The sequence below is a fragment of the Nothobranchius furzeri genome, chromosome 14 (assembly GCF_043380555.1).
Source record: "Nothobranchius furzeri strain GRZ-AD chromosome 14, NfurGRZ-RIMD1, whole genome shotgun sequence".
Classification (NCBI taxonomy): Eukaryota; Metazoa; Chordata; class Actinopteri; order Cyprinodontiformes; family Nothobranchiidae; genus Nothobranchius; species Nothobranchius furzeri.
The window spans coordinates 44,644,390-44,671,207 of NC_091754.1; the positions used below are offsets into that span (position 1 = coordinate 44,644,390).

Genomic DNA, 26,818 nt, shown 5'->3' on the forward strand with positions numbered 1-26,818 from the left:
ATAGTTCAAATCGAAACGGCGCCATATTGGCATGCAGAAGCCGGCAGCTGGACTATTTGTTATTGTCAGAAAACTCAATCAGACGGGAAATATGGTAGATTCCTGTTGTGCCCCAGGATGCAGAACAGACGCGGACGACATAAGGAATGAGCCATCTACAGGATTCCCCAAGATCCGGAGCGCCGCAAACGTTGGATCATTGTAATAAAACGCGCTAGTGACCGGGTTAAAATGAAACTGTGGGACCCCGAGAGTAAAGGTTTTCGCTTATGCAGCGACCGCTTCATATCAGGTACTTAAACCAACGTTTCCTCAACTGTGTATGGTATTTATTTTAAATGCTTTTATTATGATTCTTAGTGGGCTTCCTAAACTTATTTTGGCGTGGCTTTTTCTGTCTTATTACTCATAGCAGCAAGTAAACATCACGTAAAACGTTGCCTCGTGAGTTCTGCGTGCTGCCGTTTACGTGTTTCATGATCACAGCAATTAACCGGCTAACTGTATTTAATTTTTAAGCAATGGTTGATCAATTGTCAGATCACACACCGAGACTACTTACGTGTAAATCTGTTATTTGTCCGTCCATCCATCCATTTTCATCCGCGTATCCGGAGTTGGGTTGCGGGGGCAGTAGCGTGACTTCCCTCTCCCCAGCCGCCGGAGCCAGCTCCTCCGGGTAAATCCCAAGGGGTTCCCCGGTCAGGTCCGGTGTTGTGCCGGTAAGAAGCCCGCTCCGACAGCTTCTGGCGTCGGAGCGGGCAGTAGAGTCGAGAGTCCCAGACCTTCTCCCAGCTCCTCCGGCCGGGGGAATCCCAAGGGGTTCCCCCGGCCAGGTCCGGTGTTGTGCCGTTAAGAAGTCCGCTCCGACATCTTCTGGCGTTTTTAAAAAGTATCCCAGGGGCACGGTAAGGGTCGGAGATGTTTACTCTATTTAATTTCTGACTATATAAAACGATTTCTTCTGTTTTAAAGTGTGAAGTAAACTCCGACGAAGTAAAATCCAAGCGGATCCCGTTCACGTTCATGGTTACATCCGTGTTTGTTTACCTTTTTTGCATGCCAAAATGGCGTCCACTAACTGAGAGTCACGTGGGGTCCGGAGCTCTATACAGCCCATGGGGAATTAAAACGGTACACATAACTAGAGTTTTTAATAATCAAATAACTAAACGTGTCCCACTACAAATGGGCAAAGGTTTCAAAGGTTACGAGGTTCCTAAAGGCCAAAAAAAGGTCCAAACTCAAAACTGGGTGGTTAAGGAGCAGTTATTACATTAACGTGAAAGGACCAGTAGTTATTGGTGGGGATAAATCTGTTAGCAATGCTACAGAAAAGTGAGGAAATTAGTGAAAACAGGGTGGTATGAAGTCCTTTCCTGTCATGAAAACGGGGAGATGGAGCACTCAGGTGAGTAAAGTTTATTTTTTATAGGTGCAAAAACTGTTCACAGTGATATTTACAAACATGACAGGAAATGAGTTGAGTATGGTGCTCAGTGCATCATCCACTACATCAATGCTCAGGACAAAACGGGAGCTGGAGAAATGTATTTTTAATAGGTGCTAAAATAAAAAATGTATGCTAACATTTCAACGCAATGTGCATTTTTGAGAGTGGTTATTAAGGAATAGCATAAAATGTCATAAAATGTCCAGTGTGGCACTTAAAATATATTTTCTACATGAAAATTTTTTTTTTCAATAATTATCGATATCGATCAATATGAATTATTTTTTATCTATCTGCTTTTCTTCTCTATCGTCCAGCCCAGCGTTACTCCTGGTCCTGGAGAGCTGGTATTTTATCCTTGTTTCTCTACTCCAACAAACCTAATCCTGTGGTTAAATCACCTGTTTAGCAGCTCATCAAGCGCATCAGAAGCCTGCTAATTACCTGCTGATTGAAATCAGGTGTGGTGAAGCAGAGTTAAAACTAAAACATGATTGATACCAGTTCTCCAGGACCAGGAGTGAGTACCACTGGTCCAGCCCTACACCAGCAGCCTCTCATCTGGGATCTACTTAGAAAGTCTCTCTTTATGCTGACAAAATGCTTTTTTAATTTTCAAATCCTTCTTCTGGTATCCCAAAGCTGTTGACTCTTGGTTAAATTGGCTTCAGACCACAGGCGAAAATTCTCTCTGTGACTTGTTGGTTGACGGTACATTTGCCTACTTCAAATAACTTGATGACTAAGTTTCACAAATCACAATTCTTTAGGTATTTACAAGTGAGACACAAGTGCAACTCTGAATGTTTTCCCCTGTGCCCGTCTCAGACTCTTCTTGACTATCGGACAACTACTAGGTGAGTCTTAAGTAAACTTTACACACAGCTCAGCTCAGACCATTGAAGGCACAGCAGCTTTATTTATAGAGCACATTTCAAACAAGGAGGTAATTCAATGTGCTTTACAATAATCAGCACATGATATGAAAACAAGCTACAGTGCATCCGGAAAGTTTTCACAGCGCTTCACTTATTCCTGCCACGAAGTGGAGGGATGGTGAGGGAGGAAGAGCGGATCCTTCAGGCAGGCAAATCAACCCAGGCAAGACAGCAATAGACATGTGGTTCCTCTTTAATGGTCAGGAGTGCAGACATGACAGGGTAGACAGATGTGAACATAAACTGACATGTAACGAGTACGAACCGACAAACCCACAAGCAACACACAAGGCCTATATACACACTGGGATGGGTAATCAGGAACACGAGGCAGGTGGACACAATTGAGGTAAAACCCAAGGCACAGGGGAGCAACAATGTGACAATTCCACTTTTTTGTTTATGTTACAGCCTCATTCCAAAATGGATTAAATTCATTTTGCCCATGACATGCAACATACAGCACCCCATAAGGGTCACTTAACAATGATAAGCCCTGGTTCACACCCAAACTAAGACAGCTGAGGAGGGAGAAAGAAGCAGCCCACACAGCCAAGGACAGAGAAAGCTACAAGGGCGCTAAGTACCAGTTCTCAAAAGAGTTGAAGAAGGCGAGATCCCGGTACAATATGCGTCTAAAGGAGCAGTTCTCTGACAATGACACCGCCTCTGTCTGGAGAAGGCTCAGGCAAATCACAAACTACAAGCCTAGAGCCCAACATGCTGCTGACGATCTACAACTGGCTGAACAACTTAACTCCTTTTATGCAAGGTTTGTAGTGCAACACCCATCCCCCACACCCCCTACTGCACAGGTTTCTTCAGCCACTCTGGTGTTACATGCCTCCCCCACCACCTTCACCACTATGAATAGTATAGTCCCCGCTGACCACCCCTCCCCCTCCACTGCCTTCTCAGTGACAGAAGAGGACGTGCTCAGGGTTTTCCGTAAGCAAAACCCACGGAAATCCCCGGGCCCGGGCGGTGTCTCCCCCGCTACCCTGAGACACTGCGCAGAGGTATTGTGTCCAATCTTCACGGACATCTTTAACATCTCCTTGGAGTCCTGCCATGTTCCAGCCTGCTTTAAGCTGTCCACCATTGTCCCTGTTCCTAAGAAACCCCGTATCACTGGACTGAATGATTATAGGCCTGTGGCACTGACATCTATAGTCATGAAGTCTTTTGAGCGCCTGGTCCTCCCTCATCTCAAGTCCTTCACCTCCACCCTCCTGGACCCTCTGCAGTTCGCATACAGAGCTAATAGGTCTGTAGACGACGCCATCAACCTGGCCCTCCACTTCATCCTGCAGCACCTGGACTCCCCGGGAACCTACGCTAGGATCCTGTTTGTGGACTTCAGCTCTGCGTTCAACAACATCCTCCCTGCTCTGCTCCAGGACAAGCTCTCCATGCTCAACGTACCCAACTCCACCTGCAGGTGGATCACTGACTTCCTGACGGACCGAAGACAGTGCGTGCGGCTGGGGAAGAATGTTTCCACCACTAAGACAATTAACACAGGATCTCCACAGGGCTGTGTACTTTCTCCTCTGCTCTTCTCCCTGTACACAAACTGCTGCACCTTGAGCCATGACTCCGTTAAACTGATCAAGTTTGCGGACGACACCACCCTCATCGGGGTCATCTCTGACGGTGATGAGTCCGCCTACAGGAGGGAGGTGGAACGGCTGGTGTACTGGTGCAGCAGCAACAACCTGGAGCTCAATGCTCAGAAGACAGTGGAGATGATTGTGGACTTCAGGAAAGTCACAGCCCCATCTCTCCCCCTCGTCCTGTCGGACACCCCCGTCACCACTGTGGACTCCTTCCGCTTCCTCGGAACCACCATCACACATGACCTTAGGTGGGAGCCATCCATCAGCTCCCTGCTCAAAAAGGCCCAGCAGAGGATGTACTTTCTGCGGCAGTTGAAAAAGGCCAAGCTGCCGGCCCAGATGATGGTGCAGTTTTACACGGCCATCATTGAGTCCATCCTCACCTCCTCCATCGCTGTGTGGTATGCTGGAGCCACAGTGAGGGACAAACATAGACTGCAGCGCATTGTGCGCTCTGCTGAGAAGAAGGTGATTGGCTGCAGCCTTCCATCTCTCCAGGACCTGTATGTCTCCAGAACTCGGGGGCGTGCAGGTCGGATAGCAGCTGACCCTTCGCACCCAGGTCACAGACTTTTTGAGCCGCTTCCCTCAGGCAGGAGGTTACGGTCCATCCGGACCAGAACCTCCTGCCATAAGAACAGCTTCTTTCCATCTGCTGTTAGACTTGTGAATAGATTATAAACACACAACCATGCTCGTCTTCTGTACTCGACACAACGTCACGTTATCGGCCATGTTACCATTACCTGCCATTATTTATAGCTGAAAGTTTTATTCTACTTTTTTTAGTCTATTTTATTCTATTTTTAATCTTATTATTCATGTTATATGTAGCACATTAGTACCGAAGCAAGTTCCTAGTTTGTGAATTGTTTGTTCACTGACAATGGCAATAAACCTATTCTGATTCTGATTCTTATTCTGAGTTACATGTGATGTTTTAAACAAATACAAGTCTGGTTAAATATTTGTATTCACAGCACATTTAAATAATTCTATATTAATTTCAGAAATGGACACATCCATGATCGATGGGATAAGTGGCTTTGCCGTGCCGTGCTTGTATTTTAGGTCAGGTCCCAGTAACAGTTTAATGCTTTTTACAGGTGGAGCGGTTGGAGGTGGTCAACAAGCAGTTTGTCAGAGTTATCCTGGTTCCTGGAACGGACATAGAATCTGTGAGTAGTAGAAGCCCCGCCCACAGACCTGGTGGCATGAGATGACACTAGCTGTGAGCTAGCAGCACGTGTAGTCACAGGGCTGAGTGTGCCGTTACGCTCTGTAAAAGTATGACGTGAGCAGAGGTCACTTTTGTCATCTTGACCTACAGGGTTAAAAAGGAGAAAGGGTCATGATCAATTATTTCCCGTCACTTTTGTTTCTAAATAAATTAACATTCAATGCCATTAAATTCTCTGTCATCTGATTCAAATTTATAAGTTTAAAGTGCGTAACTACATCCTCACTGTCCTTCAGGGACATTTTAATCATCGCCCTGTCAGAAACATGGCTGCTTCAGTCAGCCTCGAGGACAGCTTAAAGGTGGTGTTTCAGAACATGATGGAGAACCCGATTGTCTTCTCAACAGTAATAAGTTTAGAACCAGGAATGACCAGAAACATTAGCAGTTTTTACAAAACAAATCCGTATATTTGCTGCAACACTGTGGCGGCTCGTCTCGATATCCTGTTATCGAGAGGAGTCAGTTGTTAGGGTGCCTTTTGGACGCTTCCCCAGGGAGGTGTGTCAGGCATGTCCTGCCGACAGGAGGCCCCCTGGTCGACCCAGGACACGTTGGAGAAAGTACATCTCCAAATTGGCCCAGGAACGCTTTGGGGTCCTACCGGAGAAGCTGGTGGAGGTGGCTGTGGAGAAGAGGCTCTGGAACTCCTTAGTTTAAATGGTGCCCCTGCGACCCGGACCCAGATAGGCGGAAGAAGATGAGACGAGACCGTGGTGGCATCAGGGAGCCCTTAGGCCAGGGCTATTCTATACCGGGTCTCGAGGGCCGGTATCCAGCATGTTTTAGTTGAAATCCTGCTTCAGCACTTCTGATTTCAATCAGCAGGTGATTAACAGGCTGCTGCAGAGCCTGATGAGCTGTTGCACAGGTGATACCGGCCCTCGAGGCCCGAACTGGAATAGCCCTGCCTTAGGCTGTCTATAAGTGCTCAGACCGCGATGGTAATGTGGCACAGTCTGTCATGAACCGAGTTCAGAAGACCCGTGAAGACGCCAACACAGTAAAAATATATTAAAAAGTCTTTATTTAATGCAGAGGTACCTGGAGGGCAAGGCTGAGGCAGGTTCAGAGGCAGGCTAAGGTCAAAGTGGCAGGCAGAGAGCAAGGCAGGGGTCAGGCAAAAAACAAGGTCCAGAGGCAAAGATCAGGCAGGGTGGATGGCTGGAGAACTACTGGCAAGGCTGTAATAATCTGGCATCTGTTGACTGGATGGCTGGTTCTTTTATAGCAGGGGGAGCAGGTGAATGGGATGAGGCTGATTACAGGAGCAGGTGGAATGAATGGAGCTGATTGAAGCTGACAGGTTGCTGGGGAAAGCAGGGCTTGGCTGGAGCTTGGTGAGAGGAACCAGGTGAGCTGAATGAAGGTATAATGAGGAAGTGGAGGAGGGTGAAGGATGGGAGTCATGACAGAACCCCCCCCCCCCTCAAGGGCGGATACCAGACGCCCACAGGAAACCAGAGCAGGGTGGGAGGAGGGGGACCAGGAAGGAGGGCCAGAGCAGGGCGGGAGGAGGGGGACCAGGAAGGAGGGCCGGAAGGGTCTGGGGGGCCGGCGACGGGGAACCAGGAGCCGAGACAGTGGGAGTCTGGGGGGTCGGCGACGGGGAACCAGGAGCCGAGACAGTGGGAGTCTGGGGGGCCGGCGACGGGGAACAAGGAGCCGGGACCGTGGGAGTCTGGGGGGCCGGCAACGGGGAACCAGGAGCCGGGACCGTGGGAGTCTGGGGGGCCGGCGACGGGGAACCAGGATCCGGGACCGTGGGAGTCTGGGGGGCCGGCGACGGGGAACCAGGAGCCGGGACCGTGGGAGTGTGGTGACAGAGGACACTGGACCAAGACTAAGACTAAGACTACGAGGGGACACTGGACCACGACTAAGACTACGAGGGGACACTGGACCACGACTAAGACTACGAGGGGACACTGGACCACGACTAAGACTACGAGGGGACACAGACTCTGGGACTTGAGGGGACACAGACTCTGGGACTTGAGGGGACACAGACTGGGGAACTTGAGACTGGGGAACTTGAGACTGGGGAACTTGAGACTGGGGAACTTGAGAGCAGGAGGGGTCCTCTTCAGAACAGGAGAGGTCCTCTTCAGAACAGGAGGGGTCCTCTTCAGAACAGGAGGGGTCCTCTTCAGAGCAGGAGGGGTCCTCTTCAGAGCAGGGGCAGGAGAGGTCCTCTTCAGAGCAGGGGCAGGAGAGGCCCTCTTCAGAGCAGGGGCAGGAGAGGTCCTCTTCAGAGCAGGGGCAGGAGAGGTCCTCTTCAGAGAAGGGGCAGGAGAGGTCCTCTTCAGAGAAGGGGCAGGAGAGGTCCTCTTCAGAGCAGGGGCAGGAGAGGTCCTCTTCAGAGCAGGGGCAGGAGAGGTCCTCTTCAGAGCCTGGAGGTGTCGACCCTTGGACTGGAGGCTCGTGGAAAGGTTTCACCGGAGCCCCTTGGACAGGCTGGGCCGGAGCCCCTTGGACAGGCTGGGCTGGGGCCTCTTGGACCTCTTCCGTCGAAGCAAGATGCGATATGTCCTCCCGGACCACCGCCAGAGCAGGATGCGATGCGTCCTCCCGGACCACCGCCAGAGCAGGATGCGATGCGTCCTCCCGGACCACCGCCAGAGCAGGATGCGATGCGTCCTCCCGGACCACCGCCAGGGCAGGATGCGATGCGTCCTCCGAGACCACCGCCAGGGCAGGATGCGATGCGTCCTCCGAGACCACCGCCAGGGCAGGATGCGATGCGTCCTCCGAGACCACCGCCAGGGCAGGGTGCGATGCGTCCTCCGAGACCACCGCCAGAGCAGGGTGCGATGCGTCCTCCGAGACCACCGCCAGAGCAGGGTGCGATGCGTCCTCCTGGACCACCGCCAGAGCAGGGTGCGATGCGTCCTCCCGGACCACCGCCAGAGCAGGGTGCGATGCATCCTCCCGGACCACCGCCAGAGCAGGGTACGATGCGTCCTCCCGGACCACCGCCAGAGCAGGGTGCGATGCGTCCTCCCGGACCACCGCCAGAGCAGGGTGCGATGCGTCCTCCCGGACCACCGCCAGAGCAGGGTGCGATGCGTCCTCAGAGACCACCGCCAGAGCAGGGTGCGATGCGTCCACCGGGACCACCGCCGGAGCAGGGTGCGATGCGTCCACCGGGACCACCGCCGGAGCAGGATGCGATGCGTCCACCGGGACCACCGCCGGAGCAGGATGCGATGCGTCCACCGGGACCACCGCCGGAGCAGGATGCGATGCGTCCACCGGGACCACCGCCGGAGCAGGATGCGACACGTTGGAGGGTTCTGGGGAAGGTGACCACCTCTCACAGCAGGTCAGACCCTCCATGGCGACATCCTTCAGTGCAGACCCATATACCTGTCACCAAGCAGGTTCCCGGATTCCAGCATTAATGAGAGTTCCACTGCTATAGGAAGACTAAAACCAAAGTGTGATCCAAAAGTTTTATTCTAAAACTGCCTGTTAAGAAAAAATATAAAAGGAACTCTTTAAAACAGTCTGAACAAAATGTAAAAAGAACTGTCTTTGCTGTTCAGAAAAGAACAGTCGCTCCCACCAACTGGAGCTCTGGTGCGTTCTCTTTACTGTCCTGCAGGGGCCTCCCTTCAGTCTCTGGTGCTTTTAGAAATCTCCAGGCTAGGGCCCAGCCCCCCTCGTCTGGGCTTCGTCACGGATTGCGTCTGCTCCAGCTCGTCATCAGTCGGGGTGGGCCGCTGCCCCGCTCCTCTTCCCTCCCTGGCTCCGGTTCTGCCGCTGCGAGGAAAACACAAGACACAGCTCAGGAGGGCGTTCACTTCCCTCCCAGAATCCGCAGGCACGCAGGAAATAGCCACAATATTTCACGTCCCTTCACTTAGCTGTTTGGCGGGCGTTGAATGATTCTGATGTCACGGCTGGATCCTTCCACGGCGTCCTCTAATCTCTCCCAGGAGATAGAAAGCGTTGGTACCGCAACTCAACGTGGTTCCAGGAACGCGAGTCCCGCTGCTGCCCGATTACTCTGCGGTGGCTTTGCTCTGTGTCTCTTCCCCTGCCCGGTTACTCTGTGACGGCTTTGCTCTGTGTCTCTCCTTTTTACACACACCTGTCAGCGTCTTTATATTAAGTCCCAATCCCGCGATTGTCCAATCCCAAGCCGCATTAGTCCGTGATTATGAGCGGCGGAGCTGCTCTCAATCAGAAGTTCATTTTCTGTGCTCATAACAGGAAAACACAAATCCATGCAAATAAACAAATAAACATCTCAGAAAAGAATAACATGCACTAATAATTGGAACAACAACATGCAATTGATACCTAAAGGAAAACCGACTTCTGCACAGTAAAGGAACACTGCATAAACTGTCCCAACTTTGACATACCCTCCGGACATAAAGGTAGTAATTACCAAGTGCTGGGACCGCTATCAACTCTGGATGGGTGGAGAAGATGACATTTAACCTATCAGCCGCCCGCAGACGTAAGTGGGGGCAGGTTGGCTTGGCAAAGACCTCCCACACAGCCTCCTCGACCATCTGCATCATCCCCTGAACAATCTCCTCCGTCGGGACCGGTCCAGAAGCAGAACATGAGGTGCCGTCCGTGGAACCCGCCGACACCAGCACGGGAGAAGGATTAACCCTCTTATCAGCTCCAGAAAACCTCCGGGACCGCCGCCGTCGTGACCTGACAGGAGGGGTTTGAGGCTGGAGCGGCGTGGTCATGAACCCGCTGCACAAGACGTTTGCAGCAGGCCTGGACAGAGGAGTGGAGCCTCTGCGTGGCTCTGGCCTGATGGCCAGCCGCGTTCCCCAGAACGGTGACTCCTGCTCCTTCTCTAGCTCCATAAACTCCAGGAGCGTGAGATCCTCCATGACAGGTACGATGAAAAAAAAAGAAGAAAAAAAATACTCCAAGTGCTGTGTCAGCGTTGGGTCAGATTTTTGGCCAGATTATTCTGTCACAAACAGAACTCAGAAGACCCGTGAAGACGCCAACACAGTAAAAATATATATAAAAAGTCTTTATTTAATGCAGAGGTACCTGGAGGGCAAGGCTGAGGCAGGTTCAGAGGCAGGCTAAGGTCAAAGTGGCAGGCAGAGAGCAAGGCAGGGGTCAGGCAAAAAACAAGGTCCAGAGGCAAAGATCAGGCAGGGTGGATGGCTGGAGAACTACTGGCAAGGCTGTAATAATCTGGCATCTGTTGACTGGATGGCTGGTTCTTTTATAGCAGGAGGAGCAGGTGAATGGGATGAGGCTGATTACAGGAGCAGGTGGAATGAATGGAGCTGATTGAAGCTGACAGGTTGCTGGGGAAAGCAGGGCTTGGCTGGAGCTTGGTGAGAGGAACCAGGTGAGCTGAATGAAGGTATAATGAGGAAGTGGAGGAGGGTGAAGGATGGGAGTCATGACACAGTCATGTCCTTTTTATGAAACATCACGCCAAGGTGAACGCTGGCTTGACTGCTCGCCGCTGCCCGCCCACTGTTAGAGGTGGTTTGAACATTTTAAGAAGTTTACTGAGCTTTTATTTTTTTTATTTTTTTAAGAACTCTAAGCAATGGTGGCATAAAGGGGGTATGGGAGCGGTCCCATCACTGCTGAGATGTCTTTTTGTCTGGGACATAGCTAGCTTTTTATTGCAATCGAAGCCGCGATAGTTACGTCTTTTAATAAGCTGCTCCTAAAGGGGGCTGTCGTCCACAGTCCCGCTGCAGTCTGCTGGTTCCGTTCACAAAAGCATCTCTTACAGCCCGCGTTTACTTTCATTTTCAATGTAGTTGCCGGCCATGGCTCAGCAGTAACTCCCCACGTTATCTCGCCTCTGTCAGTGCGCCCCAGGGCAGCTGTGGCTACATCGTAGCTCATCCCCACTAGTGTGTGAATGTGTGTGTGAATGGATGAATGATACACTGTAGTGTAAAGCGTTTTGGAGTCCTTACTCTGAGAGGCGCTATACAAGTGCGGGTCATTTATCGTTTATCGTGATGCCTCTCTCTGTTCACTGATAACAGAATTGAATCATATGTCTGCAGAGCTATGTCTGGTTCAACATAGGCAGCGTTGATACGTTTGAGAGGAACCTTGAAGCTGCTCACCTGGAGCTTGGTCTGGAGCCATCGCATCGAGCTGCTGTTGTCTACAGCACCGAGAGTGATGGGTGACTTTATTCCACACACTTGCATTCATCCTTGCACAAATGCATAGTACCTGTGGGCCCTAACTACAGCTGGAACTAATGTTTTTCTGTGGATCTTCTCAGCTCTTTCCTCATGAGCATGATCCCCTCCCTGTTGCTAATTGGCTTCCTGCTGTTAACACTGCGACGAAGTTCAATTGGAGGAGCTGGCGGTCGTGGGAGGAGCCCCTTCAGCATGAGTGAGTCGACAGCCAAGATGATGAAGGAAAACATTGAAGTGAAATTTAAGGATGTGGCTGGGTGTGAAGAGGCTAAGCTGGAGATCCTTGAGTTTGTCAACTTCCTGAAGAACCCACAGCAGTACCAGGATCTTGGAGCCAAGATCCCTAAGGTGAGGTTCGAGGGGGAGAGGGTCTGTTGCTGTAGGTAACGTTGGTTAAATGAGGTTGTGTGTGTTTTGTCAGGGCGCGGTGTTGTCAGGACCTCCTGGAACAGGAAAGACTCTGCTAGCAAAAGCCACAGCAGGAGAAGCCAACGTTCCCTTCATTGCAGTAAATGGATCTGAGTTCTTGGAGATGTTTGTGGGTGTTGGTCCTGCCAGGGTGAGTGATCTAAACCAACCCTTCTGTGCAATGAAAAGCTCCTTCTGCTGGAAGTTAAGTGTGCTATCTGATGTGAAGGTGAGGGACATGTTTGCCATGGCCAGGAAGAATGCACCCTGCATCCTTTTTATTGATGAGATTGATGCTGTTGGGAGAAAGAGAGGTGGAGGGAACTTTGGAGGTCAGAGTGAGCAGGAGAACACCCTGAACCAGCTGCTGGTGGAGATGGACGGTAGGCCGACAACATTCTGGTTTGATCTTAAAGTTTAAAGGTAACAGTGAAAGTATTCATACCTCTTAAAACTCATTTTCACTACAGTTGGGCATTGTTTGAATTTTAATGATTCCGGTTCCAATCGACTCCCGATTCTGATTCTTTCAAGTGGCAGGATCCAAAAACTTTGTTTTAAAGATTGACAATTGAATGACCAATATCATCACCTTCATTTAGAAATTAAACATGTTTTCATTAAAGTAAAAAAAAGACTTGCAGCAGAATTGGTGTTTGTTTCTGACAACAACCCGAGTCTGGGACCTGAAGGAGACTCTAGGACGAGAGGCTAAATGTCTTCAACATCAATCAATCAGTCAATCAATCAATCAATCAATCAATCCTTTATTAACCCCAGAGGGAAATTAGAGTTTGAGTACACACAATTCAGAGATCAGAGATACATGGGCAAGACACGTGACAAGAAATGGTGACTGTGGTCATTCGCAACCCGAGTTGCGCTACCTTAATAGAGATAAGAGGGTTACATGAGGATTGGTTCAGGTGGAGGGAAAAAAATGCACTCCAGAGTTACCCTCCACCAGGAGGGCAGCTTTGCTCTGCTAAAGAAACACCTGAACAGATATGCATCAGACTTCAGACAACACAACATAACATGAGACTCCAATAGGAAGGTGGGGGAGGGGGGGGGGGAGGGGGGGGGGGGGGGCTGGGATCCTCTTTCCCCCAACGAGAGAAGCCATCTACGGCGCTCATCTACTGAACAGTCACAGGTGGGAAGGAGATCTTGGGAGAAGCAAAGAGTACATTGACTCCTACAGTTGATGACCTGGCCAACATACCCTGCTGTCAGCATGCCAATTGCACACTCCCTCAATGCTTGTAGCATCTGTGGCATTTTGCTGTGAGACAAAACTGCACATTCCAGGGTGGCCTTTTATTGTGGGCAGTCTGAGGTACACCTGTGCACTACTCATGATGTCAGATCAGCATCTTGATGTGGCACACCTGTGAGGTGGGATGGATTATCTCAGCAAAGCACATTATCACACATTTAGTCTGATTTGTGAACAAAGTTTGAGAGAAATGGTGGTATTGTGTATCTGGAATTATTTTTAGGTCTTTAAGTCCATCTCATGAAAACTAGGAGCAAAAACAAAAGTGTTGCATTTATATTTTTGTTCAGTGTATGTCAACTGGACTAAAAGAGCTATTTTCTAATCCGCTTTGCCTTAGACCTTGATCACACATATGTTGTACTTCATTTTGAATGAAAAGTAATGCTGGGTGTTTCGACCATGCCAGTCATGTACTTTGGGATTTATCAGCTTGTAAAATTTTGTAAATAGCATGTCTACAAACTAAAAATCGGCATGTGGCACAATCTCCTCCCCCCTAACGTAGCTGCTACTTACCACATGGCCAGATTTATGGTGGTTCTTTCCTCCTGAAGGAAGGATTTAATCTTTGGTGAACTTACAGCTCTTTCCCTCAGTTTTGTCCGTGTCTGGTTTGATGACGTCACTTCCGTGAAGCACATTTGTAGTCCTGGAGTCATTTTCACACAAACCATAATATTGCGTTTCCCCCGTTCGAAAAGAAGCAATTTCTTGTTATCAAATATGTCTTTTAAATTCACGGACATCACATGTGAAATCCATGGTATGAAACAAGTGGAGTTAGAAAATAGAGCTTTTAGCCCCGTTGACTTGCATTCATTTTGTCATTCTTCCGGGGACCCATGGTGCGGAAATAGATGGGCGTGACTTAGGCTATATTTTTTAGAATGTCATGTTTATGTGTTTGTGTGCAGATGTGTTTATGTGAATCGCTATGTGTTTGAAAGGCTTTTGTTTTGGTTTTGATTTTAAATGTTGTGTATGTAAAGGGCATGGGAGGAGTTAGGTGAGACTATGGAGCAGGACTTCCATACGGCTTTGAGGACAATCTGGTCCACCATCCGGCGCCTCAGGAGGGGAAAGCAGTGTGCTACCAACACTGTTTATATTGGGGATGGTGTGCTGCTGACCTCGACTCGGGACGTTGTGGATCGGTGGGCGGAGTACATCGAAGACCTCCTCAATCCCACTGGCATGTCTTCTAAAGACAAAGCAGGGTCACTGAGGTGGTTAAAAAGCCCCTTGGTGGCAAGGCTCCGGGGGTGGACGAGAACTGCCCAGAGATCCCTGAGGGCTCTGGATGTTGTAGGGTTGAGCTGACGCAGCTCTGCATTATTGTGTAGACATCAGGGGCAATTCCACTAGATTGGCAGACCCAGGTGGTGGTCACCCTATTTAAAAAGGGGGACCGCAGGATGTGTTCCAGCTACAGTGGGATCACATTCCTGAGCCTTCCTGATATGGTCTTTTCAGGGGTTCTGGACTAGAAAATCTGGCAGATTGTCGAACCTCAGATTTAGGAGTAGCAATGATGTTTTCGTTCTGGCCATGGAACACTGGACCAGCTCTACACCCTTAGGAGAGTCCTGGAGGGTGCGTTGGAGTTTGCCCAACCAATCTACATGTGTTTTGTGGATTTGGAGAAAGCATTCCACTGCACCCCTTGGGGGGCTATGTGGGGGTACTCCGGGAGTATGGGGTACCAGGCCCTTGGATACGGGCTGTTAGGTCGCAGCAGAGTCTGAAGCAGCTGAGACGAGAATCATCTCCTCTAAGTTAGAGACCATGGTCCTGAGTCGGAAAAGAGTAGAGTGCCTTCTCTGGGTCAGGGATGAGGTCCTGCCTCAAGTGGAGGAGTTTAAGTATCTCGGGGTCTTGCTGACAAGTAAGGGAAAGATGGAGCGTGAAATCGACAGGCGTAATGGTGCTGCATCTGCAGTGATGTGGGCATTGTACCAACCTCATAGTGAAGAGAGAGCTGAGCGAAGTTTAATCAGTACGCCATTACCAGCCAATCTACGTTCTAACCCTCTCCTATGGTCACAAGCTTTGGGTAGTGACCAAAAGAATGAGATTGCAGATACAAGCGTCTGAAATTAGTTTTCTCCGCAGGGTGGCTGGGCTCCTACACACTGAGAGGAGCCAGCTGAGGTGGCTCGGGCATCTAGTTACGATCCCCCCTGGAATTTTCCCTGGTGGTGGTGGTGGTGGGGGGGGGGGGGGCAGCCAAAGGGAACCCATTAAGGGCTGCCAAGCCCAGCACACCGTCACCCTCACCGATACAGACCAACCCAGAGTGTGACTACCCCAAGCCCCGAGGGCCCACCCCAGCACCCCACTAAGGACAGCCAGCATGGGGCGACCAAGCTAACCGGGCCCATTCCCCCAACGGAGTGAGTGCAGGAGGGCTTTTTTTTTCAGCTCCCCTGTACTCTGATACCTCTAAGTAATATCCATTGCAGTCAATAAGTCACCTAATTATATTACAGAGCTCACGTGTGTGTGATTTAGTCTCATTAAAATTTCAAGGGGTGTGAATGCTTTGTCCAGGTGCTGTACATCTTCTTTGCTCCTGTTTATGTTTTCTCCTATTATATGTTTTTCTAGGTTTTAATACTGCTACCAACGTGGTGGTGCTGGCTGGAACCAACAGACCGGACATCCTGGATCCTGCATTAATGAGACCAGGACGCTTTGACAGGCAGATTTACATCGGTAGGCATTCCATATCCTTGTTCAACTGTACTTTTAAAAGAAAACGTATTGATTTATTAAATACACTTGGCAGACAACAAACTCTTACAAACTCATGTGGGCTGTGAGTAAAAAGGCCTTAACAAGGTGATGGTACAAATAGGGTTTCAAGGATTAACCGGTTTGACTTATTAACCACGGTGTGAAACGCTGTTAAGACGTCTCCAACACCGCAAAAAGAAAAGAAGTGAGCAGACCAACCACAGGGACCGCTCCGTGTCCACCTAGGACAGGGGTTGACAACCTGTTCCCATCAAAGAGCCATTATTACCCATTTCCCACTGTAAAGAAAACACTGGGAGCCGCAGCAGAGAGCTGCTTTAACCAATCACAACAGGTGACAGCAGCTAATATCGGCCACTCGTGTACGTCAAAGTTATCTTTCAACAGACGTTAATCAATAAAACGATTAGTATAAAATGGATCCAGATTTTGTAGCCCGTCTCTGCCTACAATATTTTTGATATTTTTCACCCTGTTGGTGGTTTTACTGAGCAGGTGCCACTTTTGTCACACGTTTCTTTTTAAAACATGTTTAAACTCTGCGCCTCTTAAGGGGGGCGGGGGCTTTTCTGGTCGCAGTCTTCCTGGGGTTCCTGTGCTCTGGGGCAGCTCCTGGATCTCTGGGACTTGGAGCTCCCTCCGTCTCCTGCACATCGTTAGAGGGCAGATCTCCTATAGAGAAACCTTACATAAACAAGCGTGTGTACACACACAGGTGCTCACATGGTGCTTTCATAAGTATGGACTTGGGCACGTTCAACACATGTCTTAAGGCTATGGTGGGCACTTAATGCACTGTGATTTATTACCGTGTGATTGTTCAGTTAAACAATGTTGATTATATATTTCTTCATCAAGTTGACACAGTGATAGCTTTATCTTGTTGTATTGTTGTTGTGTCCCAATTTTTTTTTCTTCTCTCTTTCAGCAGGTCTAGAAGCAGACTCTTGTTCATTGTTGTTTATTTTTGTGGAATCCCCCCCCCCCCCCCCCCACACACACACACACACACACACACCTTTTGTCTCTTCCTTTCTCTTTCACCTCTATCTCCGTGTCTGGTCGGAATTAAAAAGCATTCAAAAACAGTAACAATTAAGTTTTAAGTATCAGTCGTGACATTAAAAGCAGACGCTTTGATGCTCCACCTGAGAGTAAATCTGTAAGGCTTGTCACCAGCATTCAGACATCAATTCTGTTTGCTTCACAGCCAGACAGGACACACACAAAAAACAAAAACAAAAACACACACACACACACACACACACACACACACACACACACACACACACACACACACACACACACACACACACACTAATGTTTTGAATGTAAATAAACAAATTTTCTTCTTTTTAAATTTACTTTCAGGACCTCCAGACATCAAAGGTAGAGCATCCATCTTCAAAGTCCACCTTCAACCAATCAAACTGGATCCCAGTCTGGACAAGGACGCTCTTGCCAGGAAAATGGCCGCTGCCACACCAGGATTCACGGGTGTGTCATGCTTTCTTTATTTTTATTCAGATTCCTTTACAGTCATTCAAGAGCATTTTAGTGCCATGGAAGAACTTAATGTCCAACTGAGGCTGAACAAACAAACACAATCAAACAATAACGCTGGTCTCACACTGGAAGCATCGGCTGCGCGGAACGGTTTACTCGTGAACTTCAAAGTGGTCCTTTTCACACTGGGAGAGTCTTGCCAGAAAACACTGGCAGCCGCGGCGTTGTGGGTGGGCCTACCGGGCCTATGTAGGTGCCGATGTTTTACCGCGTCACACATTTCACCTTGACCACCTACCTATGTTCAGTTGTGAGCCCGGGAATCGACCCACTGCAATTTGCACATAAACCAAACATGGGGGTGGAGGACGTGCTCATCTACCTGCAGCACTGGGCTCTGACTCACCTCGAGATGCAAAAGAGCACTGTGAGAATCATGTTCTTCGACTTCCCAAGTGCCTTCAACACCGTACAGCCATGTCTACGACAGCAGAAGATGACAGGGGCAGGAGTGGACGAACATCTGACTGTCATTGTTCAGTACAAAGTCAGTCTGAAAATTCATAATAAAGACCAGGTGGTCTATACACAAGCACAAATCAGACTTTTTTTTTCTGATTTCCAAAATGGATGAGATAAGACTGGTCTGGAGCTGATTGGTTGTTCTGGTAAGATCAGGTTAGCTCTCCAGTCCACATTAACCTAAAGGATTTAATAAAGTCAACCCAGATTGTCTGATCCACATTAGGTTTTTGGGGTCAAATAAATCATGGGATGATCTTTTTTGTTTTGTTTTGTTTTTTGATCCAGGTGCTGACATTGCTAATGTCTGCAACGAGGCAGCTCTGATTGCTGCTCGGTACCTGAGTCCTGCTGTCAGCCACACACACTTTGAGCAGGCGATTGATAGGGTCATTGGCGGTAAGTTTACAATAATGGGTGGAGTTGGCACAAAACACCTGAAAACATTTATTCTTGAATGTTTTATGTTTAATGACTTGTGTTCAGGTCTGGAGAAGAAGACCCAAGTGCTGCAGCCCACAGAGAAGAAGACTGTAGCATATCATGAGGCTGGTCATGCTGTTGCTGGATGGTTCCTTCAGCACGTTGACCCTCTGCTCAAGGTACTGAGACTAGGTAGTCTAGACTGTGTAATCTAGAAAAAACCAATGTAAACATTAAATCAAGACAGTGTAAAATAAATGCTTTGTTTATGTTTATGTATTTAGCAGACGCTTTTGTCCAAAGCGTCTTACAAGTGATAATCGGCATGTTGCCCTTGAGGCTAACAACAACAATAACAACAACAACATTGACATCAATCATGGAGAGTAGGGAACAAGGAGTGGACAGTAGAGAGGGGGGACAGGTGCAGGGAGGGTGCTAGTTAAGAAGATGCTCTCTGAAGAGCAGGGTCTTCAGGAGTTTCTTGAAAATTGAAAAGGAAGCCGCAGTTCTGGTAGTGCTTGGAAGGTCATTCCACATTTGTGGAACGATGCATGAGAAAAGTCTGGATTGTCCTGAGCGTGGTGTAGGCACTGCTAGCCGACGATCCTGTGATGACCGAAGCGGCCGGGCCAAGACGTAAGCCTTTGCAAGAGGATTCAGGTAGATGGGAGCCGTACCATCTTGGACTTTGTATGCTAGTGTTAGCAATTTGAATTTGATGCGTGCTGCTAGCGGTAGTCAGTGGAGCTCAATGAACAGAGGGGTGACGTGTGCTCTTTTTGGCTGATTGAAGACCAGACGCGCTGCTGCGTTCTGGACCATTTGAAGAGGTCTCACAGTACAGCCTGGAAGAGCAGTTAGAAGGGCATTGCAGTAATCGAGGCGGGAGCCATTTGAATTAAATTCCATAGACTAAATGGCATGTAGTCCAAACACTGTTTAATCTAAGTAAGCACGATATATCAGCGTCAATATCGGTAATGGCCAGTGTTAGTAATTTCTTTAACATATCGTATTGGTCTGATAGGTAAAACTGAGACAATAGTAACAACCGATACTATTTCCATCTTCTTTCCATTTGTGTATCTGTTTCATAGGGTGAAGGGGGTGATTAGGTCTAATTTAGTCCTTCGACAGTGATGGTGAGATGCCAACAAGTGGGTGTTTTTACAATTGGGAACTATTCTTTCATCCTCTATAAAGCACATGTAACTTTATTAGGGCTCAAAATGGCTCAGGAGCCCGATAATTGGCCAAATTCAACTATAATGAAGCCCTACCGCCCACTTGGCCAAGACATGAATGTTAAATGAGCTTTATGCTGATTGGCAAACCCAAGTGAAGTCTACACACATTGAGCAACTATTCCTATTTTTGTACAGCCTACGGTTGTGCCTAATTGAGAACAGATCACTGGGGATGAAGAAGACAGCATACACCAACACCAGCCCACCCACACACAAACACATCCACACACACAACATATTTACCAAGTAGTGTTTCTATGGTTACATTGTGATTTCTTAGTAAATATTCTGTTTGGCGAGAGATCAACTTTTATTGTATTTATCGTAGTGAATCTATAATTAAACGGGTAAACTAGTAGTAGCACATTGAACGTCAAAGAGCGTAAAATGTTATTATCAGGAGAGGGAGAATGTTTAAGCGGTTAGCAACCAGTGTTGTGCTAGTTACTGAAAAAAGTAACTAGTTACAGTTACTAAGTACTTCATTCAAAAAGTAACTTAGTTACTTTACTGATTACTCACATCAAAAAGAAATGAGTTACTGTTACAAGTAACTTTTTAGTTATTTAAAATATATTCTTAAAAATGCTGTACAAAATCTAATCTTGAGTTTTAACGAGCAAGTCACCCTCCAAATCAACATATTTTTGCTGATAAATCATATAAATGAGTGTCTAATCGTGCTGTAGACATGTGCAGTCAATAATTTGGCACTTTAGTACATATTAGTTCAAATTTAAGTATTCAGCCTAAAACTGTCAGTGTTGCGCCCTCTTCAGGTAAAAACTCTGCATTGCATTTGAATTTAAACCTGACATCGTCATTGGCTAAGAGGTACCCTATTGCTTAGCTGGTACCTTATGATGTCACAAATTCGTTGCGAGCCTGTATGTGCGTGTATTTGTTAGTGGCTCTGCCCTCTCGTCTGCCAGGCAAGGCAACAGCATTTGTTGCATTTTTCAAACAGGAAGTGGGACTGGAGTAAGACTCTGGTAGGGGTGACTTGCTCTTTAAGAGTTAAGAAGCTGGACTTCAAGAAAAAAGTACAGTTGCTTTAATTTCAAATCTCAAGATTATCATGTCCCGGATGACTGAGAATCTACGTTAACGTACAAAATATAATTCAAACTCAAATACAATGTAATTTTTAAACACTATTTTAATCAAGTCAGGCCAGTGAATGATTTCAAAACAAATAAGTAAAACAACACCTGGTAAAAAATAAAATCTATGAGCAATGTTCAACTTCAATGCCAGTAACTTAAAGTAGGCTGGATGTATTAGGTAAAGTGCAAATAATAAAGTGGTTTCAGGACCATACAACTGCCGAAGTATACTATTTCCATAGAACATTCTTGAAAAATATTTCAAACCCTTTCTGAGCAACACCATGCATTCATATAAAATACAGTACGTGTTCTGAAATTTAACACATGTCACAATGAGTACTTAACTAACACATGTTAGTGTTACACACACATTTTTATTTTTTTTTGTTGTTGTTTTTGTTTTGTTTTTTTTGCAGTAAATGCAGACCTCGGAAAGAAATGACTTAAGTTTGACCTAATTTGAAAGTTAAACTCATTCTAATTTTCTTAAAGAACACGTATGTCCACTAATGCAAGCATCTGGTTGTATGCCATACATGCTACTTGAAAAATGTACAGGTCTCATACAAAATGGAATGAAGACCGAGTAAATATCAGTAGGTGAACAAAATGGAAATATTTATTCAAAATTAGTTTTCAAAACTTCAGCACTTCAACTTCACAGTAAAATAATGCCTGTGCAAAAAATAAGTATACAACCTGAGCCGATTTTCCCCTCGTGTGAGAATCTATAAGCTAGGAGGATAACTGTTGAAGTAGTGCTGCGAGCGGCTGCGGCCCAAATGACACCAGAACCGCTCGCGGCGCATGCGTAAACATGGCTCGCTATTTCCCTATTAACACACGTCCATTTTAATTTCTACACTTTTTTTTCTCACACAATAACAAGGATTGTCGAGAAAGCAGGTTTGCCGTGGTTGTGTCAAATTATACTGATCACACAACATTTATTTACTTTCTTTCGTTTTCCACCGCCACTCTCATAAAAACCTGTGTCCTCCTGCAGCAATCCCGAGGGACAACAGACATCAATAACAACACAATAAAAAGTCTGACGTGTTGTGTAAAAACTGCTATTTTTGGCACATTTTTAGGTCCGCCGTGTTGCTACCATACGCACAGTGTGAGCTGAAACTGAGTGCTACAAACGAAAAAGTCGCACAGTGTCCGCAGAATATATAGCAGACCTCCGAGTCCGCTTGCAAAAGTGACATTTACATGTGGATGTTTCCTGGTCTGGTGCTGCAGCATTGGTCCCACATCTTTGACATTTTCTGTCTTTTTCACACTCCACCGGTCCACGTTGTCCGCCATGGCAGTTAAGTTACATTCGCTACTCGCGTGTGCATTCAATGCAGTGTGTATGTGCGTCACTTATTTCGGTCTGGGTGAAACATGATCCTGGGCGATTGCAAAGCCATGAATTAATTAAACATGTATTAAACTAATCCTCGAGGCAGAGAATTTGACTCGAGGATTTTTTGTTCTCGAATTATTCGAGGTACTCGAGGAATCGTTTCAGGCCTACTCAACAGTTTTGTGTGGGGTAGGACCAGTAGTTGTTTTACAGCAATAGCTGTTTTCTGTACCAGTAGCTCATATAAAGGATGATTTCTATAATTTTGTGAAATTGCTTTTTCATGTCCAGGTGTCGATCATCCCACGGGGGAAAGGTCTGGGTTATGCACAATATCTACCCAGAGAGCAGTACCTTTACACCAAAGAGCAGCTGTTTGACAGGATGTGCATGATGCTGGGGGGGCGTGTGGCCGAGCAGGTCTTCTTCGGCCGCATCACCACAGGAGCGCAAGATGATTTGAAGAAGGTCACGCAGTCAGCCTACTCTCAGGTGGGTACTCCAATGACAAGTCTAAATCGAGACATAGTTCCACTTCATCTTTTCCAGGAATCAGGGCAGTTTCCTGGGGCCATTCTTTTCCCTGAGTGTTTCCACTAAAGGACTGGGCCAGATATATTACTAGGGCCCCAGAAAACAGTCCTGGTAAATTTAGGGTGGTGGTGGGGGGAGGAGTCAGAATGGTAAATTGCAAATAGCCTGTATTTGTACAGTGACTTCTTAGGGATATACAACCCCCCAAAGCACATCACAACACAGTCATTCACCCATTCACACACACGCTGGTGGGGATAAGCTACGATGTTGCCACAGCTGCCCTAATGAACACTGGTGCCTCCGATCAGCACCAGCAGGCAAGGTGAGTTAAGCGTCTGGCCCAAGGACACAACAGCAGCACTCTCTGGCAGAACTGGGATCAAACCTGCAACCTTCTGATTACTGGACAACCCGCTCTACCTCCAGAGCTACGAGGGTACTGCTTCATATTGAATGAGTCCAGCATTCCCAACAACCATTTCTCAAAAATGTGCAGGTGAAAGAAATGAAATGGCTGCCGCTGTCTGTTCTGCAATCCCAACAAGGGTTTCTGTTGATGCTCACATTTTGCACCTTTTGTAGGGAACTGAGAAGATTTATTAGGGTTAAGATTGCATGAGTGTTGCTTGCTAATTGGACAGTTTGATTACACAGAAGTGTGATTGACTTGGCGTTACATTGTGTAGCTTTACTGTTCCTTTATTTGTTTTAGACTAAAACAGAGGATTGTCAGATCAATGATTTAAGAGGTGTCCAGCAGACAGGTGACTACTTAATAAAGAAAAGCCCCTCCCATTTCATGCTGTCAGCAACGGCTCCACATAGAAGAGAAATGTTACAAAATCTGAGATAGGAACTAATTTCTTTACACACAAAAAGGATTGCTCAGCTACTGTTTCTCGTCAGTATCAGCTGAGGGGAGGCTCACTGTTCATTTCGCTGCCGTCTGTGTCGGCAGAGAAGGTAGGGCCGGGTAGAGGGGTGGGACCGCGCTTAGCCTTGTGAGTGACCAAGCACAGCGCTTATAAAGCATTTGGGGAAACCCTGAAAACTGAATGGCATCGTAAAGGTGAGGATTTCAAAGAGAAATGCATGGTGCCTACAGTGAAGCACGGTGGTGGCGGTGTCCTTATGTGGGCCTGCATGAGTGCTGCTGGTGTTCGGGAGCTGCATCTCATGGATGATATCATGAACTCAACAATGTAATGCTCTATACTGAAGGAGAAGATGCTGCCATCACTTCACGATCCAAAACACACATCTAAAGCTACTGATGCATTTATACAGAAGAACAGGGTGAAGGTGATTGAATGGGCAAGTTTGTCTCTGGATCTGAACCCAATCCAACACCTATGGGGAATTCTGAAGCGACAAGTTGAGCATCACTCTCCATTCAGTATCCAGGCTTTAAAAGAGGTTCTTCTTTAAGAAAGGAAAAAGTTGGATGTTGTTTGTTATTGTGTAAGGAATATCCTTTTTACTGGCGTGCAATGTGCTCATCTAGGTGCTGTGGTGGATAACAGAGGAACCAGCAAAGACACAATAGCAGAAACGGTCCAAAGTTTAGGATCAAAAGTGCAACTATGGGCAGATCAGCTAATGCTAGCCGGTAGCAGACTCATGATCCGCGCGATGGTCGTGAAACTAAGAATATCTAAACTCTACAAGTAGAAGGAAAATCCAAATCATCCTGTTTATTCTTAGCTGTCTGCAGCACTATGCAGCGGAACCGCTGCTGTCAGGGTGCTGATTCGAGTCTGCTCTGCTCAACACCACTGCAGGATTTTGGCAAGCCACTGTAGCATGTAATTCACAAATGTATCTATCTTTGAACATAATTTAAACTGGATTATTACTAACCCATTTCATTTTAGCAGTAGAAATGAAATCTTGCATTTCCAGAAGCTTACTGCTGAACATATATATTAAATACATTAAATTTCACTGATCATAGCTTAACTAAGGATACATTTAGGTGATGCATGTGGCTTTTCATGCTATTCAACTGTTTTCTAATCATGTCTGCCTGAGTGTTCGTGGCAACCGGGTCTGGGGGTTTAAGATTTTGGCATCTGCCTGATAGATCCCGGTGGCTGCCTGGTGGGGTCTGGGTCCCTGGGCTCTGCTGGGTCCCCGGCGGGGGTGGTCGCCCCTGGGTCCCGGGTCGCTGGGTCCCGGGCTCGGCCGGCTAGGGGGTGGGAGGCTGCGGGCGGGCCTGTGGGCTTGCCGCTGATATCTCCAGGGACTCTGCCGGCTGCTGGTTGTGGCCCCCCGGGGTGATCCTCTGTGCCTCTCGAGGGGGGCGGGGGCCTTTTTGGTTGCAGTCTCCTTGGGGTTCCTGCATTCTGGGGCAACGCCTGGATCTCTGGGACTTGGAGCTCCCCCCGTCTCCTGTGCATCTTTGGGGGGCGGATCTGTGGTCCCTCACACTCTCTGTTGGACGCTCCTATAGAAAAACCTTACATAAACAAGCGCGTGTACACACACAGGTGCTCACATGGTGCTCTCAAAAGTATGGGCTTGGGCACGTTCAACACAGGTCTTAAGACTATGGGGGGCACTTAATGCGTTGTGATTTATTATCGTGATTCTTCAGTTAAGCAATATTGATTATATATATATATATATATATATATATATATATATATATATATATATATATATATATATATATATATATATTGTTTTTTTGTTTTTTTTTTTTCATCAAGTTGACACAGTGATAGGTAGATCTTGTTGTATTGTTGTTGTGTCCCTTTTTTTGTGTCCTTTTGTTTTTTTTTTTTGTCTTTTTCTGCAGGTCTAGAAGCAGACTCTTGTTCATTGTTTATTTTTGTGGAACCCCCCCCCCCCCCTCTCTCCACCTTTTCTCTTCCTTTCTCTTTCACCTCTGTCTCCGTGTCTGGTCGGAATTACAAAGCATTCAACAACAATAACAATAAAGTTTTAAGTATCAGGCGTGACATTAAAAGCAAACGCTTTGATGCTCCACCTGAGAGTAAATCTGTAAGGCTTGTCACCAGCATTCAGACATCAATTCTGCTTGCTTCACAGCCAGACAGGACACGGTAAAAAAAAAAAAAAAAATCATGTTCTGTTGCTGTCTTCATTGCACCACTAGCAGCCGTGATCAGACAAACTACTGTTATTAAAGGCATAATGAGTAAGAACATAGAGCATAAAATCAGTCTTTATGCAGATGATGTTAGTTTTTCTCCAGCATTCTCAGTCCTGTTTCTCCCAAGCAATTGAATTGATAAACTCCTGAAAAGGAGTTTCAGACTATTCAATAAACTGGTTAAAATCTACAGTTCTCCCAATTAATTTCTATTTTCTCAATTCCCTTAAAGTATCTTTCCCCTTTCAGAAATTACATATGGTTTTTCAGAAATCCGTAGTGTAGGTCTTATCATGTACTGTGATGCAATGTAAGCATTACGTCTTTTTTTGCTAAGCACCCCCCCCTGCCCCGCAGAGCTCCGTGCAATAGGAAACTGAGCGCAGACCAGAACTAACCAATAGCATTAGAGTACTGCTTACATGCTTAAAATTTGAGGAATACCTCAGGTGATGCAGAGTTGATGAACTTTTCACAGAAATCTCTAAAATATAAATATATGAGAACACAACATGACATGAGAGTAATATTTATAAAGCGTGTTTTAGCCCTGTTGGCCACAGAAGCACATTTATAAACTAGAAACGTTAAGTCGCCATCTTAAAAAAATAGAAGTTATTTGTGTGATATTCTTGTCAGCCACTAGATGGTGCCATCGGATAAGAGAAATACTGTGGAAAGAGACTATTACACAATTAGAGTCAGGGAATATTGCAGCCTAGTGACTGCTCCATTGGAACATCTGCGGCTCCCTAGCAGCATTCTGGCTGGCCAATCACAGCTCTCTATCAAGATTTCAAACCAATAGCGCTGTGATTGGTCCACAATAATGGGCCAATCAAAGAGCTCTATCAGCTTTGTGGGCTAATCAAGGCACACTATTGGTTTAGTGGGTGGGATGATGCAATGGAGTGGAACAAGATGGCGACAACTCATTTGAAATGTTTTTTTCATCAATTTTGGTCTATTTGGACTTGGGCTTTATTAACATCAGGAACAGATGGATGTATTTAAGTCATATATTTAGAAAAGGGAAGTATTTTTGCCTTCTTGAACAGTAAACTGCCTCGTTGACTAATCTGGTGCGGTGAGTACGTCATGTTGTTCAATGTCCAGTAGCATTTGG

At 46.9% G+C, this 26,818-nt stretch overlaps 1 protein-coding gene across 1 annotated transcript in view; it reads left to right on the forward strand.

The window, feature by feature from the left end:
- LOC107380816 (mitochondrial inner membrane m-AAA protease component AFG3L1) overlaps positions 1-26,818 on the forward strand; it is a 44,653-nt gene that overhangs the window by 4,922 nt on the left and 12,913 nt on the right. Inside the window, exons 5-14 of the mRNA XM_015952175.3 lie at positions 5,117-5,188; positions 11,277-11,401; positions 11,504-11,771; positions 11,845-11,982; positions 12,061-12,214; positions 15,721-15,828; positions 17,242-17,367; positions 18,187-18,297; positions 18,385-18,500; positions 22,329-22,529. Of these exons, the coding sequence (XP_015807661.1) occupies positions 5,117-5,188; positions 11,277-11,401; positions 11,504-11,771; positions 11,845-11,982; positions 12,061-12,214; positions 15,721-15,828; positions 17,242-17,367; positions 18,187-18,297; positions 18,385-18,500; positions 22,329-22,529 (1,419 nt within the window). The remainder of the gene's footprint in view (positions 1-5,116; positions 5,189-11,276; positions 11,402-11,503; positions 11,772-11,844; positions 11,983-12,060; positions 12,215-15,720; positions 15,829-17,241; positions 17,368-18,186; positions 18,298-18,384; positions 18,501-22,328; positions 22,530-26,818) is intronic.